Source organism: Peromyscus californicus, unplaced genomic scaffold (assembly GCF_007827085.1).
Source record: "Peromyscus californicus insignis strain IS unplaced genomic scaffold, ASM782708v3 Scaffold_8__1_contigs__length_139910024, whole genome shotgun sequence".
In the NCBI taxonomy this organism is placed as follows: domain Eukaryota; kingdom Metazoa; phylum Chordata; class Mammalia; order Rodentia; family Cricetidae; genus Peromyscus; species Peromyscus californicus.
In genome coordinates, this window is record NW_026294606.1 from 65,083,334 (window position 1) to 65,105,217 (window position 21,884).

Below are 21,884 nucleotides of genomic sequence, written 5' to 3' on the forward strand. Positions count from 1 at the left end.
GGCTTTCCGCCTGGATCCACAACAAGGGCCAAGGCGCAGCCATCTCTATGACTTTCCTACCTGCCTCTTTCCTCTGTCAGCCATCCTGTTCACAGTTCCCCATGCCCAACAACAGAATTCTGCCCCTATGGCAATGTGTCTGCCTCACAGGGCCCGTGCTCTGACTGAACCGGCATAAACACTATAGACTGCACCGTCACTCTCCTTGGCCTCCTCCTGGTACTCTTCCTGTACCAGGAGGCCTTGGCCATTTCTGCTCCCTCTAGCAGGCACGATGGTCCTTTTCTATTCCATCCACCAGGCCTCACACCTAGCCAAATCTCAATCATCCTCTCAGATGCAGAAACATGTCAAGTCTTCCAGGAAGCTTTTCCTAATTTCCTGACTGTAATTAAACTCTGGCCTACAACAACTATGGAATCATCTTTCCTCCCTCTTTCTAGTATGTATCAATTGTGTGTTTCAGAAATGTCTACATGTAACTTTTTATCCCTTTATTGCAAAGACTATAGCTCTTCACACTCTTCAGCCACCTTGAATTTGTTCTATGGATAGGATTTAAAAGAAGTGACCAAGTCGGGGTAAGCTACCAGTAGAGGGAGCCCATGAGCTATTTGACTTCCTTGGCCTCTTGGAACTGTGCTCAAAGTAGGGTGGGAGGCCAGGTGGGGGTTTTCACTGGGCATCAAGCAACCAAGAAGGCTGAGAGTAAAGATGCGATAGAAAAGTCTAGAAGTAAAGGGGGTACTATCTTTATATGAAGTATCTCTTCTAGAAATTAACACAAGATATCTCATACTGATGCCAGTGGCCAGTAGTAACTGGACCATAGCGTCTGTTTTTTTATGCTGTTGTTACTGCTCTATCTATCAAATATCAAGTCAAGGAAAGAAAAATCAGTACTGGCTCAACTAAGGAGAAATACCATGGGTTGAGCTCTTAGACGAGGCTTAATCTCCTTGACTTCAATTGCCTGACTGTCTTCGAAAATGAACGAAATAATGTGAAAGTAACCTGTTATTACCTAGGCACCCTCTTTAATCTCTGCCATGAATAAATAGGAGCTATTACTAGCCAAGCTATAGCCAACACCATTACCTATTTTATCCAGAGGTGTGAGTAACTCATTTCTTTTGGCCATATTTTCTTCCAAACCATGAGTTCAAATTAATAATGCAGTTTTCCTCACTGGTAACATTCAGTGAGTATGTGTGGATATATATACCTTTGAGTGTATGTGCATGACTTTTGTGTGTAGAGGACAGAGGACAATCTCAGAGGTCATTCCTCGGGAGTTCTTCACCTTGTCTGGATACAGGGTCTCTCACCTGGGACTCACCAATCAGGCTAGGCTGACTGGCTAAGCCTGGTAATAACAATACCAGGGTTTGCCCTGTCTGCCTCCCCACTGCCGGAGTTACTTATGCACACCACTACACCCGACATTTTTTTTTTTTTTTTTTGGTTTTTTTTTTTTTTTTTTTCGAGACAGGGTTTCTCTGTGTAGCTTTGCGCCTTTCCTGGAACTCACTTGGTAGTCCAGGCTGGCCTCGAACTCACAGAGATCCGCCTGGCTCTGCCTCCCGAGTGCTGGGATTAAAGGCGTGCGCCACCACCGCCCGGCCTTCACCCGACATTTTATAAGTGTACTTGGGATCACACTCAGGTTCTCGTGCTTGACAATAAGCATTTTTAACTATCAAGTGCTTTCCCCAGCCCAACATTCAGTAACTCTAAGACCACCACGCTACAAGCACAAAACCCTTCTGGCAAGTGTTAAAAGGTCTGCCTATCACACTACTGAGGTACTACACTGCGGCCTGACGACTCCAGACAGTGTCTTTCTGAGTTAAATGATGATTCCCACTAAAAACCTTCCTCGTGGAGCTAAGAGAACAAATGCTTATTGTGGCTGTCACTATCAGGCCATTCTGGTTCCATCTTTGCACATCTGTACACAAAACAGATAAAATGCGTGACTGAAAATTAGAATTTACAGATTATGGCAATTTTCATTTGCCTAAATATAAAAAAAAAAAATTTGATTCTATCTGGAAGCCTTAAGACTTTTAAAGAGTTACCTGTTTTGTGGCAATGCATATACCAGATGCATGCTCACATACAGCAGGGCACACCAGAGCCAATCAACACCAAGCAAGTGAACTTTTGAACTGCAACAGCTACTCCCGGAATGCTAAAAGGATCCAGAGGCATTCTTTCCGAGAATCTATTCCCCAAACTGGCCCTAGAAGATTCTGGCAAATGGTAGCAACTCTGAGAAATCCAAGATGCTTAAGGCTGTAGACTGGCAAACTTAGCCTTGGATCAGCCTGAAAACCAGAAGGTGCTTCTTGGATCCACAGCAGTCTCCTCCCTCTGCCCCCAGATTCCCAGACAGACAGGAAAATGAGTTAGTACAAGACTCTCTCCCCAGTGGCACTGGCCTCATCTGCCAATATCTTGAACAGCCTGGCCTTAAGGTGAACCTAAAAACTCAGTGTGGGACCAGGAGCCATCATCTGATACCCAAAGGCATTTGACAAATGCTTGGAGGACCTTTGGACACAAACTTGCTATGAGAATACTTGGGGAAAGACACCCCTCTGGGATTATCTTTGTAAACACAATAGTGTTACTTTTTCATATTCTGCCAAGCTCTACTACTGTTAGAGGAGACCCTAGCATTCCCAAGTGGCTCATTTAAAACAATGATGAAATCTTGACCAATTTGCTCCCAATACGCTGCTGTCCGAACACCACACAATGACGTTCTTGGGAAAATGTCCAAACTCATTTTCTCATCAGTTTTTTTCACCTCCTCCCCGCAATGTATTTTTAAAGAGGCACATACTTTATATTTAGACTATGGGAAAAGCGGAAGGGGCAATGAAGAAAAGCAAGAAACACCCAGAAGTCAGAGCATGATATGATGGACCAGTGTCAGAGCCAGTCAGGTGGTGATGGTACAAAAAAAACCCTGGGTGTACAATTATATGTACATAAGAGTCAAACAACTCCTTGTTATTTGGTATCAAGATGATGTTATCTTAGGAGTGGCTGGTAGAGGGAAGACATCAGGCAGGGAGGGGCATTCTGGGGTATGATGTTCCATGTGCTAATACCAACTTTGTTTGCACAAGATGTTCACTCTGAAGATTTATCAGATGGCACTTTCTGGTGCATGCCCTTCTCTGTAGGCACAATAAACACATCTCAACAATAGCTGTTAAGACTATCAACTAAAAATCACCTTGTTGTTTCAGTGCTATAAGCATTTGGCCTTGCCAACAGCAGAGTATCTGAGAGAAGTTTTGGTGAGGGTGCAGTATTGATGGTGTAGCAGAAGCCAGAGGCCTTGAACCAGACCAACAATTCATTACAATGAACACTTGCAAGTAAGGCAGTTTGGGTAAAAGGGTACACTGCATGACACATCACAGCTCCCAAGGCCACTAAGGCAAACGAGTATGTGATGGAGAGGTGGGAAAGATGGAGGAGTCAAATGGCTTTTTGGGTTATTTTATTTTGTGGGGGGAGGCTACAAGGGTGGAGGATGGACACAGAATGACTGGGAAATGAATAGGATTGGGGTACGTGATGTGAAATTCAAGAAGAATCAATAAAAAAAATTATGAAATAAAAGAATTTGACCTTTCATCTCATTAGACATGTGGGCATAGTAATCCTTTATCTAACCTTAACAGCATAAAATAGAGACATGTTAATACCACAATGCATTTTGGGACACTTTTATTCTGCCTCTAGCCCAATAGCTGTCTACTTTACCCATTTTGCTTAAGGTTCCATTGAATATTACACAACACAGGCATAAGATATCCATCAATGTATGCAGACAGTGGTAAAAAGCTGGCTTGAGAACAGCAGTCCTGCATAGGCCCTTGCTTAGGTCATTCAGCAGTTATGTGATTTTGTTTAAGTGGCTAACTAACCCTGCATCTCGGCTTCCTTAACTGGAAATCAGAGCTAACATCCCAAGAGCTGTGGACTACTCTAAGCATGAGAAATAGGGATGTGGAACTCATCTACCACCCAACAGTGCTCATCCATGCGCCAACACACTAGTTCAACAATGGAAGTGCTAGAAAAATGGATGATCCTGCAAGTCTGATGTAGAAACAGAAAGTTAATACTGATGAACCCAATCTTGGCCTCTGTTCATTTTTTTTCCAATCTTGACCCAGAAGGGTGAAAGACAGGGGACAGAAAGGGAGAAAGTGGAGAGAAAAAGAAAATCCCTGATAGGCCAGGCACTGGATGGATCCCATGCCTGCCATGGCCTGGGAAACCCCGAGAATTCCCCCAATCTCCTTGATTCAGTCTGATCTCTAACACTGAGTAGTCTTCCTTCTCCTTAGGATTTTTATTAATCTGCTACACATAAGTAAACATCCTGAGCACAGGCCAATGACATAAATATGAAAGGTCTTACAGGAAAACAAGTGTACTCAGGGCAGGTTTGCAATTTATCTAATCTCCACAAATCTTACGGAACGTGAATTAACCACCAGTTAGTGGAACTCCAAAAAAAACAAAACAGAAACAAGGGAGAGCCTCGCAGAGGCATTGTTTGTATAATATTCAAGGAAACCCTATGCAAAGGACACAAGCAGATAAGCAATGAGCTGTCAGCTACTGTAATAGTTTACACATCTACATTCCACAGCACTGACATCAGACAAAGCTTACTAGGCCTGTGTGTTTAATATGGAGTTCTGGGGTCACTGTGGATTTACACTACCATTTAACCACAAGTTATTCAAGTACATACAGTGGCTACAGAAAAGCGAAGGGTGGAAGCAGAGGCTCAGAGATATAGTGGGTCAGTGTGGTACCCAGACCCACTGTGGGATTCATCAGAAGATACCGATGCTGCCAATCAGTAAGCAAAAGTGTGGGTTGCTTCCCATGAACACTAGCAGGGAAAATAACTGTATGCCTTCTGCTTTCTAGCCACTCAACATGCAACACTGCCCAAAACAGGCCCTGTCTAAAGTTGACCAATTACGTGAGCAAAGCCAAAGTAAAAGATGGCAATTCCTGACCAAGCCAATTTTGATAAGAAGTTGGATATTCCAACAACTTTAGAAAAGTCTGAAGACAAAATGCAAAGAGACGATGAAAAGAAAAAGATAGCAGTGTTGGGTTGGGGTGTGGCTCAGAGACAGGGAGCTTGCCTAAAGAAGCTTTTGGGACCACAGGCAGAACCACACAAGAATAAATACATAAAAACTACGCACACGCCAGGCTATGAGATGGTGTTTAGGAGGTGACTTAGATCCTTCAAGGGCAGAGTTTAGCATGCCCTCCGAGACTATAATATCACTCTGATTCTTTGAGTAGGCATGACAGTGGGAAAAAATGTTCTTTGGCCTGAGGGGACAGTAGCACACCTATGCAAGTGCTGAGCGGGGTGACCAGACAGGCAGTTGGCGTGCAGAGGTGGAAACACCCAGCACAGTAGGATGAAGACAGCATGTAGTGGTATTTGCTCTGCCCGTGACCTTGGGCTATATGGCCCAAAGGAGGTGTGCTTGCCATAGTATGTGATCTCTTCAAAGGAAAGTGCTGTGGGATGTTCTGTATGGCAAATGTGTTGCTGATTGGTCAATAAATAAAACACTGATTGGCCATTGGCTAGGCAGGAAGTGTAGGCGGGACAAGGAGGAGAATAAAGCTGGGAAGTGGAAGGCTGAGTCAGAGAGACACTGCCAGCCGCCATGATGAGAAACAGCATGTGAAGGTGCCGGTAAGCCACGAGCCATGTGGCAAGGTATAGATTAATGGAAATGGATTAATTTAAGCTGTAAGAACAGTTAGCAAGAAGCCTGCCACGGCCATACAGTTTGTAACCAATATAAGTGTCTGTGTTTACTTGGTTGGGTCTGACGGCTGTGGGACTGGCAGGTGAGAGAGATTTGTTCTGACTGTGGGCCAGACAGGAAAACTTCAGCTACAGGAAAGGGAGAGGGGTCCCCAGGTCCCTGCTCCCTGCTGCCTGCTTCCTGGTGTGATCGAACTGCCAGGTGGATTCGCTCCTGGTCAGATCAGAGGACGACTTCATCTGTCTACTCCGTTCTGTATTCGTGAGTGTATTTCCTCAATCTACCCTAATAAATTTCCCTAATACTCCTTAAACAGACCCACGCGGATTTCTCGCATTAATAGCATGCCAGAGCCAAATACCCATAGCCACTTAGTACAAACTGAGGCTCAAAAGCACAGACTGGGTTATCAACCCCAGGAATCCGTTAGGGATTAGGCCAGCAAATGGCTGAGTCTGAGGACTCCAGAGAAATATCACCCAGGGTAGAGCCTTAGCAAGCATCCCCCTTCCCAACTGTCCTCTGAGGGCTGGTTGTGTCCCTTGGCCAATCAGATGTTCTTTCAGATGAAATGTACTGTGGAATGTGATCCACAAGGCAGCCAAAGACAGGAAATGGATCACTACAGACAACAAATGCTGTTCTTCCTCCACTCAGTACCTTCGTACAAGTCCGAGTCCCCGCTCCCATCCCTGTCATTATCAAGCCTATGGCTTCCCTGTGGTAGTTTTCTCCTCAGCATGTCTTCCAATATGAAGCTGTTGTCCATCTGCAGCATTTGAAAGCCAATCTTTGGGGGTCTGCACCAAAGCTTTTTTTCTTGCTTCATGGCCTTCAGTGACGATGGTGTCCAAGAACACGTCTAGAGCCTTAGACTCCACCCCTACACTTGCATCTGAAGTGCAAACTCTCCCTTCAGCTACAATGTGAGTCATTTCTAAAGTAAGCCTGAGCGCCAGCGCCATCTTTCCTAGCTTGACTCAAATTCCAACTGTGGACATCAGTACCCACCTCAAGACCAACTGGGCAGTCAAACTTCATTTCATTCTTTATCTACTGCATACTAGACACTACCCAGGTGCAAGAACGAAAGGCCAGCCAGACCTCGCCCTGCCTAGCTAACACTGCAGCAGCCATCATCCAGGCAAACACAGGAGAAAGCTGCTATCTACTGTGCCCACCCACACCAGCCTCCCCTTAGTAGAAGCCATGCTGTGTTCTCCTAACTTCCTTATTTCACACCTGTCTCAGACAAGGTCCTCTCAAAGCTTCCATGGAGGACCAAGGTACCCTGGATTCTTTTCCACAAATGTATTTGGAAACCATCCTCTTACCATTGCCAGAATCCTCCTTCCCTCTTCCCCTCTGACCCCAAGTCTTGCAATCAGCTCCTCTCTGGGTTCCATCACTCCTGACCATCCTTCCAGCCCTTAGACAAATCCAATATGCCAACTTAATCAGATCAGAAGTCCACAAGGGAAGCATGGCTGTCACCTTAGGAGAGAATGTGCAGCTGTCTGGCCTCCCTTCTGGGTTTCCCATAGTCAGGTCCTCAGTCATCCTTCTGAATTTCTGGGTCCTGCTCTCCCATATCAACAGTGCACACAAATACACACACACACACACACACACACACACACACACACACACACACACACAGACACACACACACAGACACACACACACACACATACTTCCTCTTGTTTCCCCCACACACACATATGACTCCACCCTCCAGTATAATAAAAACTCCATACATCTGCAAAGACCTAGCCCAAAGCTTCCCTCTCCATGAACCACACAGTATTCCTAATGGGCTATCTCCCTCTCATGGTGTGTAAGATACCCTTGCTCCCACGGACTTAACACTTAGACTAAATTCCTCTGCCCTGGAAGCTACCATCTCTGGTGTGTCCCTGAGGACAGATTCTAACACCACAGCACAAAGAGACCTCTGATTCACTTCCATCATCACCCCCTCCCACTTCAAGCACAATGCTGCTGGCCTATGCCACACAAAGTAGAAGCAGTCACACAGTGACACCAGACCATCTATTAGAAATCTGGGGCTGCCAACTACTTGTGCCCTTGGTTTAGTCCCAGGAGACCTGCTGCGCCTCTGGTCTTACTCCACATTGCTTTCCACAGCCCCACACAGCATGTCACATCAAGGGCCAACTTAACAATGTGCTAATTGAATGAGGCACACACTGAGGGACCAGAATATGCAATGGAGTCACCAACCTCACTCAGTTCCATTTCTGGATTCTTCCAGTCTCACTTCTTTATGCCCCCATGGGACATTGTAAATACTTCTCTTAGGATCTTAAAATTAATTTTCAACTTCCTTATCCCTCCTAGTAAGCTAGAAAAGGAGAGGCCTGACTCTTCCACACTCCTTGTCCTCAGAAATAAGTCACACGTTGTTCAACTGAATGCGACCAGGTACTGGTCATGCCAAGCCTAGAAGGTGGGCCTTGGATTTGCAAAGAAGCAGAGAACCATGGAGGGCAGATCGACATAGCTTTGAGCAAATTCCTTCTCTAATTTGATCTCAGGAGCTTGGCACAAGTTCTAGACAAGTTCTATTTGCTACAGATCTGAACAGGGAAACCAATGTCCATTTTCCCAAGCAACATCTTAAGCTTCCTCTTAAGACAGCTCAGTAAAATCCCAACTAATAGTCCATACACAGCACTGGGCTGGTTAGATGGATCAGCAGAAAAAGCCCTTGCTGCCAAGCTTGAGGACCTCAGTCCAATACCCAGGATTCACATGAAGGAAGGACAGAACCAACTTCTTCATGCTGTCTTCTGACCACCAGAGGTATGCACCAGAATGTGCAAGACACCAACAAGGTTTGGGCCACCAAAAGATAACTCAGATTTGTGTCAGGTGCGAAATAAATATTTGTACCAGCATTAGTTCATATAAATGTTCCCCTGAAATAATTAGTAGTTCATGAATATGCAGCACATTAATCTAAACAAGCCTCCAAGCAACTGAAATGCTAATTAATGATCCTGTTAATAATTGATTACCCTATACTCACTGCCCTTAAAATTGCTTCAGACTGATAAATCATACCTATCACGTAACAGCCGAGCAATGACCAGTGCACACTTTAGATTTAAGAGTTCCCTTTTCTTGCATAAAATAGTTTGAAGTCTGAAGTTCAAGGGCCCCCCGTTCCCCTGGTAAAGCATGTCTGGTCTAAGAGCGTCACCCAGTGGTATAAGGCACAGGTTGTCCTCAGAGCAGCTGGCACTCTTCAAAGGAAAGCACTGGCGCTTACCCCATTACTACAAGGAAAAGAAAATAAGGAAACTGGCAAGTAAATTCTAAAGCATAATTAGAAGAGAGCCATTCTTTGTCCAAGGTTATTCAGAGGCCTTAGTGAACCACACTGGAGGAAGGACCACCTCTGGGGCCCTGTGAACAGGAGCACTGCAGGCGGGCTGAGACTAGCCCATAACCGCAGGCCGAAGGAAGTGACCACAGCCATGCTGGCTCCCAGCTGTGCTGTCTGTCCGGCTGTGCTGTCTGTCCAGCTGTGCTCCATTACAGTTCTGCCACCTCAGTTTAAGAGTTCAGTACTTTCCTCCCCCCAAAAAAGAAAATTTGTAACATCCAACTCCATTCCAAGGAAGACTCTTTGATTCTACAAATTAAGAAGTGAAGAGGGAGGAGGAGGGAGGAGGAGGAGGGAGGAGGAGGAGGAGGAGGAGGAGGAGGAGGAGGAGGAAGGGAACAGGACCTATGAGATGGCTCTACAGGCAGAAGCAAGTAAGCCTGACCGCGCAGCCGAGTTCAATCCCCAGAGCCCACAGTGGAGGGAGAACCGACTCCTGGAAGCTGTCACTTGACCGCCACGAGGTCGTCTGACCTCCACAAGAGTTCCGTGCCATGTGCATACACACAGACCCAGACCCCACATGCCCCCACACATAATAATAAATATGTTTTCTAGAAGGAATAACATCCCCCTCACTTGTTTACCTGGTGAGGCCCAACTGAAAACAATCCATTTGCTGGGCTGTAACTCAGTGGTAAGGCCCTTGTCTGACATGCATGAGTCCTTGGGTTTGATCTCCATCACTGGAAACCAAGCAAATGAATAAGCAAAATTTAACTGTACAAAGGAGACTGAGTCAGAGGACCCTGAGGTCCTTTGAGAGCTAAACATCTTGATAAAAGAGGAGCTAAGCTCACCCGTGGACCTCCATCAGCCTGGCTTAGGATGACCAAGGGCTGCAGTATATGACACCAAAAAGAGGGGTTCCCCCAGATTCCACGGAGGCCCCAGGTGGGCCTCCACTCTGCTCAGCTTGCTCCCTAGAACCCTCTCCTACAGACCCACACTGAGCAGGCCTTCTGACCCGGCTCCGGCTTCCCTCACCTATCTGCCCTCCCTCCATGTCATCTGGAAGAGTCAAGCGCTCTGTTCCAGGGCTAGAGAGGAACACAGGAAACAAAGAGTGGGCCACACTTTATTAAACCAAACTCCAAATCCAGGGCCTCCTAAATATGAGACTGGAAACAGTTTTAAAAGCAGGGATACTTGGGGCTAGAGAGATAGCTCAGCAGTTTCCAACAGGTACTGTTCTTCCTGAGGACCCAAGTTCCATTCCCAACAGCCACACTGAATGGCTCACAACCACCTGTAACTCAAGCTCCATGGCATCTGATGCCCTCTTCTGGCCTCTGTGGGCACTGTACTCATATACACATACACGCATACAATACCCTCATACACATAAATAAATAATCAAATAAATCATCAAAAATGACATGTTCCTATGAACATATCATCTCATTCTGCAGCTTTCCGTTAAAATGAACTATGTAGCAGTGGTGCATTACCATGTGTGCTAAGAAAAGCTGACCAATGTTTATCATTCTTTGCACAAAGTCATCTAAATGTATAAATTACAGCGTCATGACTTTCATTCAAGACTGAATCCTAAAAGCTGCTCTGGAAACAAAGCACAGGTTAGCTTTCTTACTGCTCCCTTGGCTTTTCTTGACTTGTATTTACCTTCTCCAAAATTTATGGTATTCTTCACCTAATCCTAGACAAATTAAAAAAAAAAAAAAAAGACTTTTTTTTCCCTCCTCATTCCCCTGCATTTAGAAAATGTTTACTCTCATAAGCATTTTTGAAAAGATGTATTTTAACTTCCTTTCTGAAGAATTGTTCACAACATGTAGCAAAAGGCCTTAACACTCTTAAACTAGGCAAGCCCAGTTCCAGAAATTTATCTAGAGAAAAGAGATATGTTGATAAAAATATCAGGAGGTTGGAGAGATGGCCTAGGAGTAAAAAGCACATACTGCTCTTGCAGAGGACCTGAGTTCATTTCCCAGCACCCATGTCATAAGCCAGTGTTAAACCATTAAGGAGGAGGAAATGAAAACACCCACATTATGGCTCACAACTGCCTTTAACTCCAGCTCCAGGGGATCTGATGCCCTCTTATGGCCTCCATGGGTACCTGCACTCACATGTATACACACACACACACACACACACACACACACACACACACACACACACACAAATAAAACCTTAAAAATAAACAAGAATATTATTTCCAGCATGATCTATCATAGTGAAGAAAGTATAAATGATAATTAAATATCTAACAATGGAATATAACACAGCATAAAATTAGTTATCATTAGACTAATGAAAGGGAAAATATTCATGATGCATTAAGTGGGAGAAAAACACCAAAGTAACATGGCCTTTGTTTTGAGTGCATTTGTGTGCATGGAAGCTCAGCCTCGAGATCTGCAGTGTCTCAAACCCCAGCATCAAGACCACAGGATACTGTCCAACACAATCAGAATCAGAATCTCTGGGGATGTGCCAAACAATCACATTTCCATCATGTGTGCTGTGTGTCTCACAACCTTTGAGGGATAGTAAAGTAATCCTTGTACAGATGGAGAAACTGAAGCTCAATGCAGCTCGGAAATAAGCCTACCAAGCTAGTGAGTCACACAAACACTGCACTAATAGTGACTCTCTGTAACTAGCATTTGGAATCCTGCTCTGTGCTCTTTGCCCTATATACAGAATATGAGGCATCTCAGGTATTACTTCAACTCTTTCTTCCTAGTGGTTGGCACTTAGCTATCAAATTATTAATGGCCACTAATGCTGGCATCCCCATTGATGCTCGCCCTGATGAGTACCCTGATCAGCACCTTTGAGGACCACACAGAGATGTTTAGATGTAAGTGCACATTATTAAATCCCAGCCCATATCATCAGCAACTAAACTACCAAATGCTACCTGTTGGGTGCAGTGGCCATGTGACCAGCCCATAACCACTGTCCACAAGCCTCAGGGGCTGCAACATTTAAAGTTATGCAAATTTTAACCAATTTATTTTGATTATTCTGGTTTCTGCATTATTCTTTAATCTGAACATTAATGCAATGCTTAAATATTTATACCCTGCCAGTCTGTGTTCACATAAGTCAAGCTGGGAGAGGAAGGGAACCACAATTCATCCTGATGCTTCAAACTCCTGATTAAAGAGGCTCTCTCTGGCACTTGCTATATAGCTCAGTCATTCCTTTCAGGAAACTACAAAGGGAATGGACTGGCAAGAGGGCAGCTTGGGGCCTGGTTGTTCCTGAGAGGAAGGAAGCTACACAGACAGACCAGAAGAAACTTTTACAGGACTCACTTTCAAGGGATGAATAATAATGCAGAGACTTCGTGACTGGGCCGACCAAAGGAATTCAAACAAGAAGCTCGATCTTCAAAAGCCCTAATGGCTGAACCTCTGCAGAAGTGACCTGTCTGCTTCCCTGTTGTTACAGAAGAGGAAACTGAGGCCCAGAGAGCTGAAGCAGCCAAGACACTGAGACAAGGGTCAGGGCTAGCCTTGGGTTCCCACTTCCCTTTATTATGCCGCCTCACTCACCTCCAGTTGCTCTCTCAAGTTTGCCAAATCTATTTTCTCCTGATGTGGACTTATTCTGGCACCATAACTAATACTGCCATTATCATGATCAATAATAACTGGATGTAATGTTTGAAAATCTATTTAAATTAGAGGTATACTTTAATAACAGCATCACAATTTTACATGCTTCTAGAAGCTTGCCAAAGACTGTACAGAGTCAGTAGGGTGATCCTCCACCTTTTCCCTTGAGGTTAAGTAACCACAGTGTTCAAAAACAGTGATCTCTCAGACCCCATCACTTGAGAACTCCATGTCTGCTTGGTGGCTGATCCTACTGAAACCTGGCTTTTCAAAAGCATCAGCATTCAGGACAAAATGTACATAATATACTTTTGAAAAAAAAAGGAAAAGATGAAAATCAGCCCCTTTGACACCCAGAGGAGAAAGCAGCATCCTCAGTGACACCTGACCCCAGTACATCATCAGAACACGAGGAAGGTGCAAAACAGGACACAAGCCACACTTCCACTCCTCATTGACAGGTATGGCTGCTGAGTAACTTTAGTTCCTGTTTCCTACACAAACATCATGAAGATGTTCCTGTCCATCATACCTGGCCCAGGCAGAGCCCAGGTCCAGTGGCTCCTTCAGATCACTCAGCACAGCGGGAGGCCAGCCCTGCCCTTCCAAGACAGCCCAGGTTCTTCCAGGCAGGCTGGCCCTGCTGACGAGAGCTCAGTGGAGCCACTCCCCCAGAGGTCTGCATGTGTACCTGGGGCTTTGGTGTTCCTTTCAGCTTTCTGCTCAGTAAGTTACAGTAAAAAGATAGAGCAGAAAGGGTCTTAAAGGAAAGGTCTGGAACCTAATCCCAAGCTTGTCACCTCTGCCATCTGTGCCCTTCCTGGTAAAATGACAGCCATTTACTCTACTACAGTCCAACTTTTCATCTCCAACAGTGCATTTCAACCAGTGTGGATCCCACAGAGGGAATGCATTCTACCTTCAAACCACTCAACACTCAAAGGTTCATTTTTCAGAATTATCAAGAAGAAACTTGGACGCCAGAAACAACAGTTACAATTATTTGCTTTTCTGGATATGTTAAAATGTTTCATAGTTATGAGAATGCACAGTGAATATACCTGATATCTGCTTCCACAATGAGAAATTAACGTGGAGACTGGGCCCTATCTTTGTCTGCATCTTTGGAGGATGCCTGTCTCTAACTAACCCCTTGGGAACAGCTATTTACACAGCTCAGATACATCTAATGAAAGTGTTTTCCCACTTACCTCTCTTCAGGCTACCTCATGGGCTTTGCTGTGAACAACAAATTGCCACTTTGTTAATGGAGGACACCAAAAGCAAGGCAGGAAGAGTAAGGCAGAGCCAGCCGTGAGGCAAGGACTAGACAGCTCACCCGAGTACTTAATCATCACCGTGTTTTTCTCCTAAGCATGGGCCGAGAGGTAGGCCTTAAAGACCTGGAGGTGAATGAGACATGGCCCCCCAATGTCCAGCAGCTCAGACAAACACACAGAAGAAATCTGATGTGAGACGATAGTGTATGCTCTAGGGGTAGGAAATATAGGGAGGCTTAGAGACAAGATTTTAAGACGATGGCTCCTGTCAGCTCCAGGAGGAGGAAGATTTCCCTTGTAGACTCTACCCGGGAGATGCTCTGGGGTGCCAATAACACGCCTACAAGGAGATGAAGCCGAATGAACTTCCTTTTAGCCCACACTAAAATGCTGACCTTAAGTCAAGGCTGCTAGAGGGTTCATAGGTGTTGTGGGTTCTCCTCAGTGTCCAACCTTGCCTCCACTGCTCCCTGTAGACACAGGAAGAAGGGAAGAGAAGACAGGGAAAGCCCCACACTGGCTCTTCACCTGCAGGGAGGGCAATCCCAGAAACCACTGGGGGATTTGTTTTTCATCTCAATGTCCAAACAGTGTTATGTGACCAACCTAACTACAAAGGAAGCCAGGGGAAATGTGAACCACATACCAGCTGTAAAAAGGGGACAGCAATGGCTGTCAGGTAGAGAATTAGCCTACCCTCACCCGCACACAAAGTTATAGATTGTGTTCCCCCAAAATTCAAAATAGCTATCTAAAATCTGACCTCAAAATGATAGACTCTGAAGCTGAATTCTTTGGAAGGTAAACAATTAAAGCAGTGGTCCTCAACCCGTGGGTCTCAACCCCTCTGGCAGACCTCTAGTCCCAAAACAATATTTACATTATGATTCATAACCAGCAAAATTACAGTTATGAAGTAGCAATGAAATTAATTTTATAGTTGAGGGGATCACCACAACTTGAGGAACTTTACTAAAGGTCACAGCATTAGGAAAGTTGAGAGCTACTGCTTTAAAGGAAGCCAGGGGTCTTACGACAGGATTAGTGTCCTTATAAGGAATGAGGAGCTATTCGGATGGCTCAGGGGTTAAGAGCACACATGTACTGTTCTCACAGAGAACCTGGGTTCAGTTCCCACCACCCAGGCAGGTAACTCACAACCACCAGGAACACCAGCCCAAAGGGGATCAGAATCCACCAGCCTCTGGGGACACTTGCACTCTCATGCAGATACACCAACATGTTAAAAACAAACTGTTCTTTTAAAAAGAGAGATCAGAACTTGTTCTTGGTCCCTGTCCCTTCACATCACACCCCAACAAGAGAGGACCCAGAAAAACGACTGTTGGCCACAGCGAGAGCCCTCTCCAGGAGGCCACACAGCTTGTGTCTTAATCTCAGCCTCCCAGAACTGAAGACGAGAAACACCTGTTGGACAAGCCACCGGGTCTGTGATAGTTCATGCTGGTGGCTGGACAGTAAATTCACCTGTCTTAGTGGGCGTGGCAGCCTCCTGGGCTTCACTACCACCTCCCTTTCCTCCACTTAGCTCAGGGCCTCAGCTCCAAAGCTGAAGGGAAACCAGAGCAATTTACATCTTCTAAGTATTTAGAGACCACAGGATCCACAGCAAAAGCTGCAGTAGGTAACAATGATAAGAAGGTTCTCATGGAATCCTCCTGAGCCTCGGCCTCTGGCCTGTGGAAGGTTTGGCAGGCATGCATGTAAACACATTAGTAGTCAGTGTGGGCACAGGAACACAGCACAGGTGTACACTCCTCCAACTCTAGCGTTCTCAGCATGAACTCTGCACACTAATTCAACTCCCTCTGGAGGCAGGTGTGAGGAAACTTTCCGAATCAGAATGAGGAAAATGGAAGCCGCCTCCCTGGCAAACAAGGAGCATAGAAGAGTGAGAGCCTAGAAACATGCTGGCCACATTTAAATGGCCAGACCTCAGGGGCCATGATGTCTGCAAGGCATAATGGCCTTTACCCTTAGGGGATTCAGAAGGATGCTCACTGTTCTAGATAACCCTCCAGAGCTGGGAGTTCTGGCTCCGTGTGAGAATCTTGCCTAGAATACTTAAGGACCTGAGTTCCATTCCCAAAACTGAAAAACAAACACCACCAACAACAACAAAAAATCAAATTTTCGAAATTCAGATTGGGAGACGGTTCAGTGGGTAAAGTGCTTCCATGTGAGTCTGATGACCTGGTTCAAACCCCCAGGACCCACATAAAAGCCAGATACAATCGTACAACTATCTGCAATCCCTGTGTGCTTCTGTGAGAAGATGGGATGGGAAGCAGAGAGAGGAAAATTTCTAGAAGCTCACCAAGCATAAAAGTGAGGGCCAACACCCAAGGTTGTCCTCTGACATCTATACAAATGCCATGGCATGTCCACACCCACAAACATATAACCCCCCAACTCTCTCTCTCTCTCTCTCTCTCTCTCTCTCTCTCTCTCTCTCTCTCTCTCTCTCTCTCACACACACACACACACACACACACACACACACACACACACACACACACAGCACGTAGTTTATATGACAGGCCACCGGACAGTGATCCAGATCTTACAGCAGTTGGGTGCTCTAAAGGCTCATGTACACTTACCTCCTACTGCCACAGCCCTGTGTTTCTCAGTAGCTTCCTGGGGGTAGTTTCATAAGAATGGCCCCCACAAACTCATATATTTGAATGCTTAGTGACCAGGAGTTGCACTGTTTGAAAGAACTGGAAGGATAAGGATGTGTGGTTTTGTTGGAGTAGGTGTGGCCTTGTTGGAGGAAGTATGTCACTGGGGGAGGGTTTTGGGATTTCAAAAGCCCAAGCCAGGTCCCATATCTCTCTTCTCTCTCTCCTCTCTCTCTCTCTCTCTCTCTCTCTCTCCCCAGATCAGGATACAGAACTCTCAGCTGTTCTCCATCACCATGTCTGCCTGTTCGCTGGCATGCTCTTCACATGATAACTGACTAACTTCTGAAACTGTAAGCAAGCCCACAATTAAATGCTTTCTTTTATAAGAGTTGCCTTGTCTCTTTAGAACAGTGACTAAGACACTTCCCTTCCTCCACCCTCACACATAAGCACGTGAGAACACCATCGTGCCACCACCAAGACTGTGGCCCATATGGATCATGGGATTTTAAAGTTCTGCCCCAGGAACCAACACATTCCCATCAGCCTACTCACACCAGCAACTCATGGCACAGCAGTCCATCTGTGACTAAGAATACTGTCGCCAAACACCAGCTTCACTAAATCCAAATGTGTCGTCCTTAAACAAATCCGTTCAACAGCTACAACAATCGAGTACAGAGTGGAGGCAAGTCTAGCATTCCTCTGCTGCTGCGCCTCATGCTCTTCCTTGTGAAATGGAAAATCCACTGCCCTTCCAGCAGCCACCCAAGTTGCACATGTTTCCATTTCTTTTGTTGCCACAGGATTCATTACCCAATAACCCAGCATCCAGAAACTTCCCCTCAGCTCTGACTTCTCTCGCACTTCTTGTCGCAAGAGGCAGAGCTTTCTTTCAATGGAACCTGTTTTTAAATCCACACACAGGGACTGATGATGACTTTAAGTAAATAGAAAGGACACAGACAAAGGACGTGTCAGCACAGTCACAACACAAACGTGTCCTTTACTACAGCCAGCTATAAAGGAACTCATTAATTGCTTCCGGACGAACAATTAGAGAATAATTGTCTAATAAAGGGCGCATGCATCATGACAGCTAGTCACTTCCCTTGTGGGGGAGTGGGGTATGTGTGTGTGGCTAATCTGAAAAGCTTAACAATATGATCTACCTTCTTAAAGGATCAAGTGCTGAAAGTAAAATATAGCAAAAAGGTCAGGGAAAAAAAATGAGAGATTTCTTTTAAAAGATTTTTCAAGGCAGGTCGAAGAACAAATCCCAGAAAGAAATCCTCCACTCTGGTTTACAATCTTATGAATATCATGCTGAATAAGATTCCAAGTGTTTGAGAAAACAATGTTAAACTTCAGTTTATAGTTAGAAAATACATAAACACAAGAGTACATGTGACATGTTAAGACAATCCACCAGGGAAGGGGATATAACTCAGTGGTGGATCACTTGCCTAGCTGCATAAGGCCAGAGGTTCCATCCTCAGCACCACAAATGAAGAGGGGAGGTGAGGAGGGAACTAGGCTTGGTCGTGCATACCTATTATCCCAGCACTCTGGTGGCTGAGGCAGGAGGATTATAAACTGAAGGTCAGCCTGAGCTATATAGCAAGACTCGAAAGAAAGGGAAAAAGAAAGGAAGGGAGGGAGGGAGGGAGGGAGGGAGGGAGGGAGGGAGAGAAAGAGAGAACTTCAGTTTCCTAATTTCATCTATGAATGTTCAGTATTGAAGTAATAACCTATTATTATTTACAAAATATATTATTAGTTCTGGGGGAGGAGGGACCTATTGCCATTTCTAAAACTGTTGTGCTTGATAAGGATATACTGTCACAAATATTTCATTTCCCAGTTTAACCCTCTGACCTGTCGGTTCCAATAGCAGCCCTCACCTCTCCATTGCTCTATCACAGTCTCCCAAAGACCCCGTGCTCCACAGCCTTCTCGGCAGATGGGTCACTAGTTCACTAGTTTCTCTTATTTGACCCTGCAGAATTAGTGTGTCCCCCAACATGCATGCATGCACGTGTGCGCACACTCAAGCGCGCACACACACACGCACACATACACGCACTCGCACACACACACCTTCTGAGACACCTGCCTTTGGGACACACAGCTTGGTTCTGTCATGAGAATTTGGAAGCATTATATTTAGAGAAAAGAAAATACAGTTTAATTGAAAAGTAGTTTGAGTGGTCATACCCCCATGTGTCATGCTGAATGTGACAATGGGCTCAGCTGAATGTGGCTCACAATGCCTTGAAAGATCTTAGTGGGAAATGGAGAAGGAAGGGGGACACCGTGAAACAATGCCATTGTAACCACGAAAATTCCCAGATTCTAAAAGAAAACAGTCACTCGGCGCTCACTCAGTCAGCAACAGAAAAGAGCTAAGAAAGACCCACCTGAAGCTTGGAAGACCCTGTCCCACTTCACTTAGCTAAACATGGAGGACAGAGCCAGGCTCTGTGGTAAACACCTGCAGTCTCAGTACTTGGGAAGTAGAAGCAGGAGGATCCAGAGTTTAAGATGGGATTTCAGCACACAGGCACATCACACACACACACACACACACACACACACACACACACACTTGTGCACAAACATTCTTTAAAAAACAAATCTGTATTATTAGTTGAGTCACCATTTTATAAATTTGGACATTTGATTTATTGTGTCTGTTCTTTTGTTTGTAAATAAACTTCTGACACTACTTTTGAAAACCTTAATAAACAGAACCAAAACAAAACTTTCTCAGCTAATCGGTCTAATCTCCACCTTCCATCATGGCAGGAGGAGGCCTATATCACTATGAACAAACATAATTTTTGAGATAATCTTTCTTACCCCCTCCCTTATGTACACACAGATAAAGGATCTGGGGTTACTCTGTTAGAAAGGGGATAGTTCAAAGGTGGAGCCGATGGCAGCTGGATCAGAAACACTACTGTCAATCATTTGCTGTTCAGAAGGGATGACACACAGCCAACAGAGTTCCACTGAAGTGTCCATGTGCCTTCAACTGGACGAAGAGCTGCCAAATGATCCTGTGCAGCATTGCTCTTGTTTTGTTTTTATAAGACAGGATCTCAAGGAGCCTAGACAGGCCCCTCCAACTCAGTCTGTAGTCCAGGCTGCCCTGGAATTCCAGGTAATCTTGTTCCAGCTTCCCCAATCCTGGGATGACAGGTGAGGGCCACTGTGCCCAGTACTAATATCTGCTTAATGCCAAAACAATAATTCAATATGTATAAGTTGTGTGTGTGTGTGTGTGTGTGTGTGTGTGTGTGTGTGTGTGTGTGTGTTGTGCTGGGGTTGGAACCCAAGGTGTTGAGCATGCTAGGCAAAAAGCTCTACCTGAGCAACATTTCCAGACCATTTATATAACTTCAAAAAAACAAACTAAATTCCACTAAGACCCAGACAGCAAGGAGCAAAGAAGTTCCCCAGGATCGGGTATCAGAACCAAACATCAGGCCACAGATCCTTGCCACGTGGACAGTGCGTAGAAACAGATGGTATGGGGGAAGGTCAATGTTGGTCTGAGGAAACAGCACAAGAGTTTAATAAGTGGCCAGGGTGTCGCCCAGGGGTACAGCTCTTGCTCACCACGCACAAGGCCTTGGGTTTGATTCCTAACACCACATACCAAAGCCAGCTTAAGGAGTTTCAAGATCTGAAAAAGTCAAGCCAGCTGTAGCACGGATCAGCTAACCTTACAGCTACACAGTGAGTGAATCCTGCCCTGCAGAGCGCGTGTGGACCGGGCTTTGGCAGTACTGAGCTGGGCTCGGAGAAACAGAACCCTCCAGCCCAGGTCCCTGCAGCGAACAGAGGGAGAGCCAGCACTCCAGCCCAGACTGACTCATCTCCAAACCCTTGTGGTGTCCCGCTGCCCTCAGAGCTTTACTTACCTTCATCCCTCGGCCTCGGTGCGCGGACTGCCATCTCTGACCTGTCTGTCCTCTGGGCTTCGTCACCATGCACACGGGTTTGTCGCCTCTACCCAGGGAAGCCGGCTCTGCCTGTTCGGAATCAGCAGTTGGCCTCTTCTCTATCTTTTCACCTTCCACCCTCCCACTGCCCCACCCCTCAAGCAGACCTCCCCCATGGATTCCTTCCACTGGCCTTGGGAAAGACGGCCTATTTCATCAGGTGCAAGCAATAGAATCCTGGCCATTGGTATATTTACTAAAGGAAGGGAGGTGGGTTATCTAACATTTGTCAAACAGGCAGAGTTGTCAGGCTGAATTTAAAGCCAAAACAACGACAGCAGAAAGCCATAAAGTCTGGGACACCGACCAGGTCCAGGAGTGCCCTGGAACAACCACTGGCCTTAAACATACTTACACAACAATGCCTTTGGCACAGGCAGCAGGAGGGCAGGGAGGAGATGAAGGCGAATTTTGCTGGTGTGAATGGACTGGGCCAGTTGTGGCTTGGGGAATCTGGCAGAAATTAATAGGGGCAAGGCCTCAAATATGCCAGGAATTCTGCCCAGGGCAGTAAACAATCTCAGTGTGGTGTAGGGCTGCATGAGTTTGGGTTTTGGAAAGAGGAAAAACCAGGAGAGTAGCTAATAAGTTCTGATGGGGCTTTTCCAAACAGAGTTACATTTTCTCTTTCCTGTCTACACCATTAGTGAATAGTCTCCAATCCTTTTTACCAAGGAAGTGGGTGAAGAGGGACACGTGACCAACTGCTAGATGGAAGCAGGCTAAGTGCACACATTAGATTTGACTAAATGGAAGAGAGGTGCCTTCCTATGGAGAACAACCCAAAGCATTAGACTAAAAATGTCATCATTGGCCAGGCGGCAGTGGCGTGCGCGCCTTTAATCCTAGCACTCGGGAGGCAGAGCCAGGAGGATCTCTGTGAGTTCAAGGCCAGCCTGGTCTACAGAGCAAGATCCAGGACAGGCACTAAAACTACACACAGAAACCCAGCCTCAAAAAACCAAACAAACAAAAAAAGTCATCACTGGTGACAGGACACTGAAAATTCAATCTTGAGCTGACTAGGAAACTTTCCCTGTGGGCTAGCTCTCACAGTGCAGGTCCTGATGTGCCAGCTGCTGGAGCAGAAGGCCTCAA

General features: G+C 45.6%; 1 protein-coding gene across 3 annotated transcripts in view; it reads right to left on the bottom strand.

The window, feature by feature from the left end:
• Fam107b (family with sequence similarity 107 member B) overlaps nt 1–21,884 on the bottom strand; it is a 69,558-nt gene that overhangs the window by 13,191 nt on the left and 34,483 nt on the right. Inside the window, exon 2 of one of the 3 annotated variants that reach the window (XM_052728634.1) lies at nt 20,706–20,816. The exons of the other annotated variants lie outside the window; for them this stretch is intronic. Within the exon in view, the coding sequence (XP_052584594.1) occupies nt 20,706–20,739 (34 nt within the window). The 5' untranslated portion in view covers nt 20,740–20,816. The remainder of the gene's footprint in view (nt 1–20,705; nt 20,817–21,884) is intronic. 3 annotated transcript variants of the gene reach the window in all.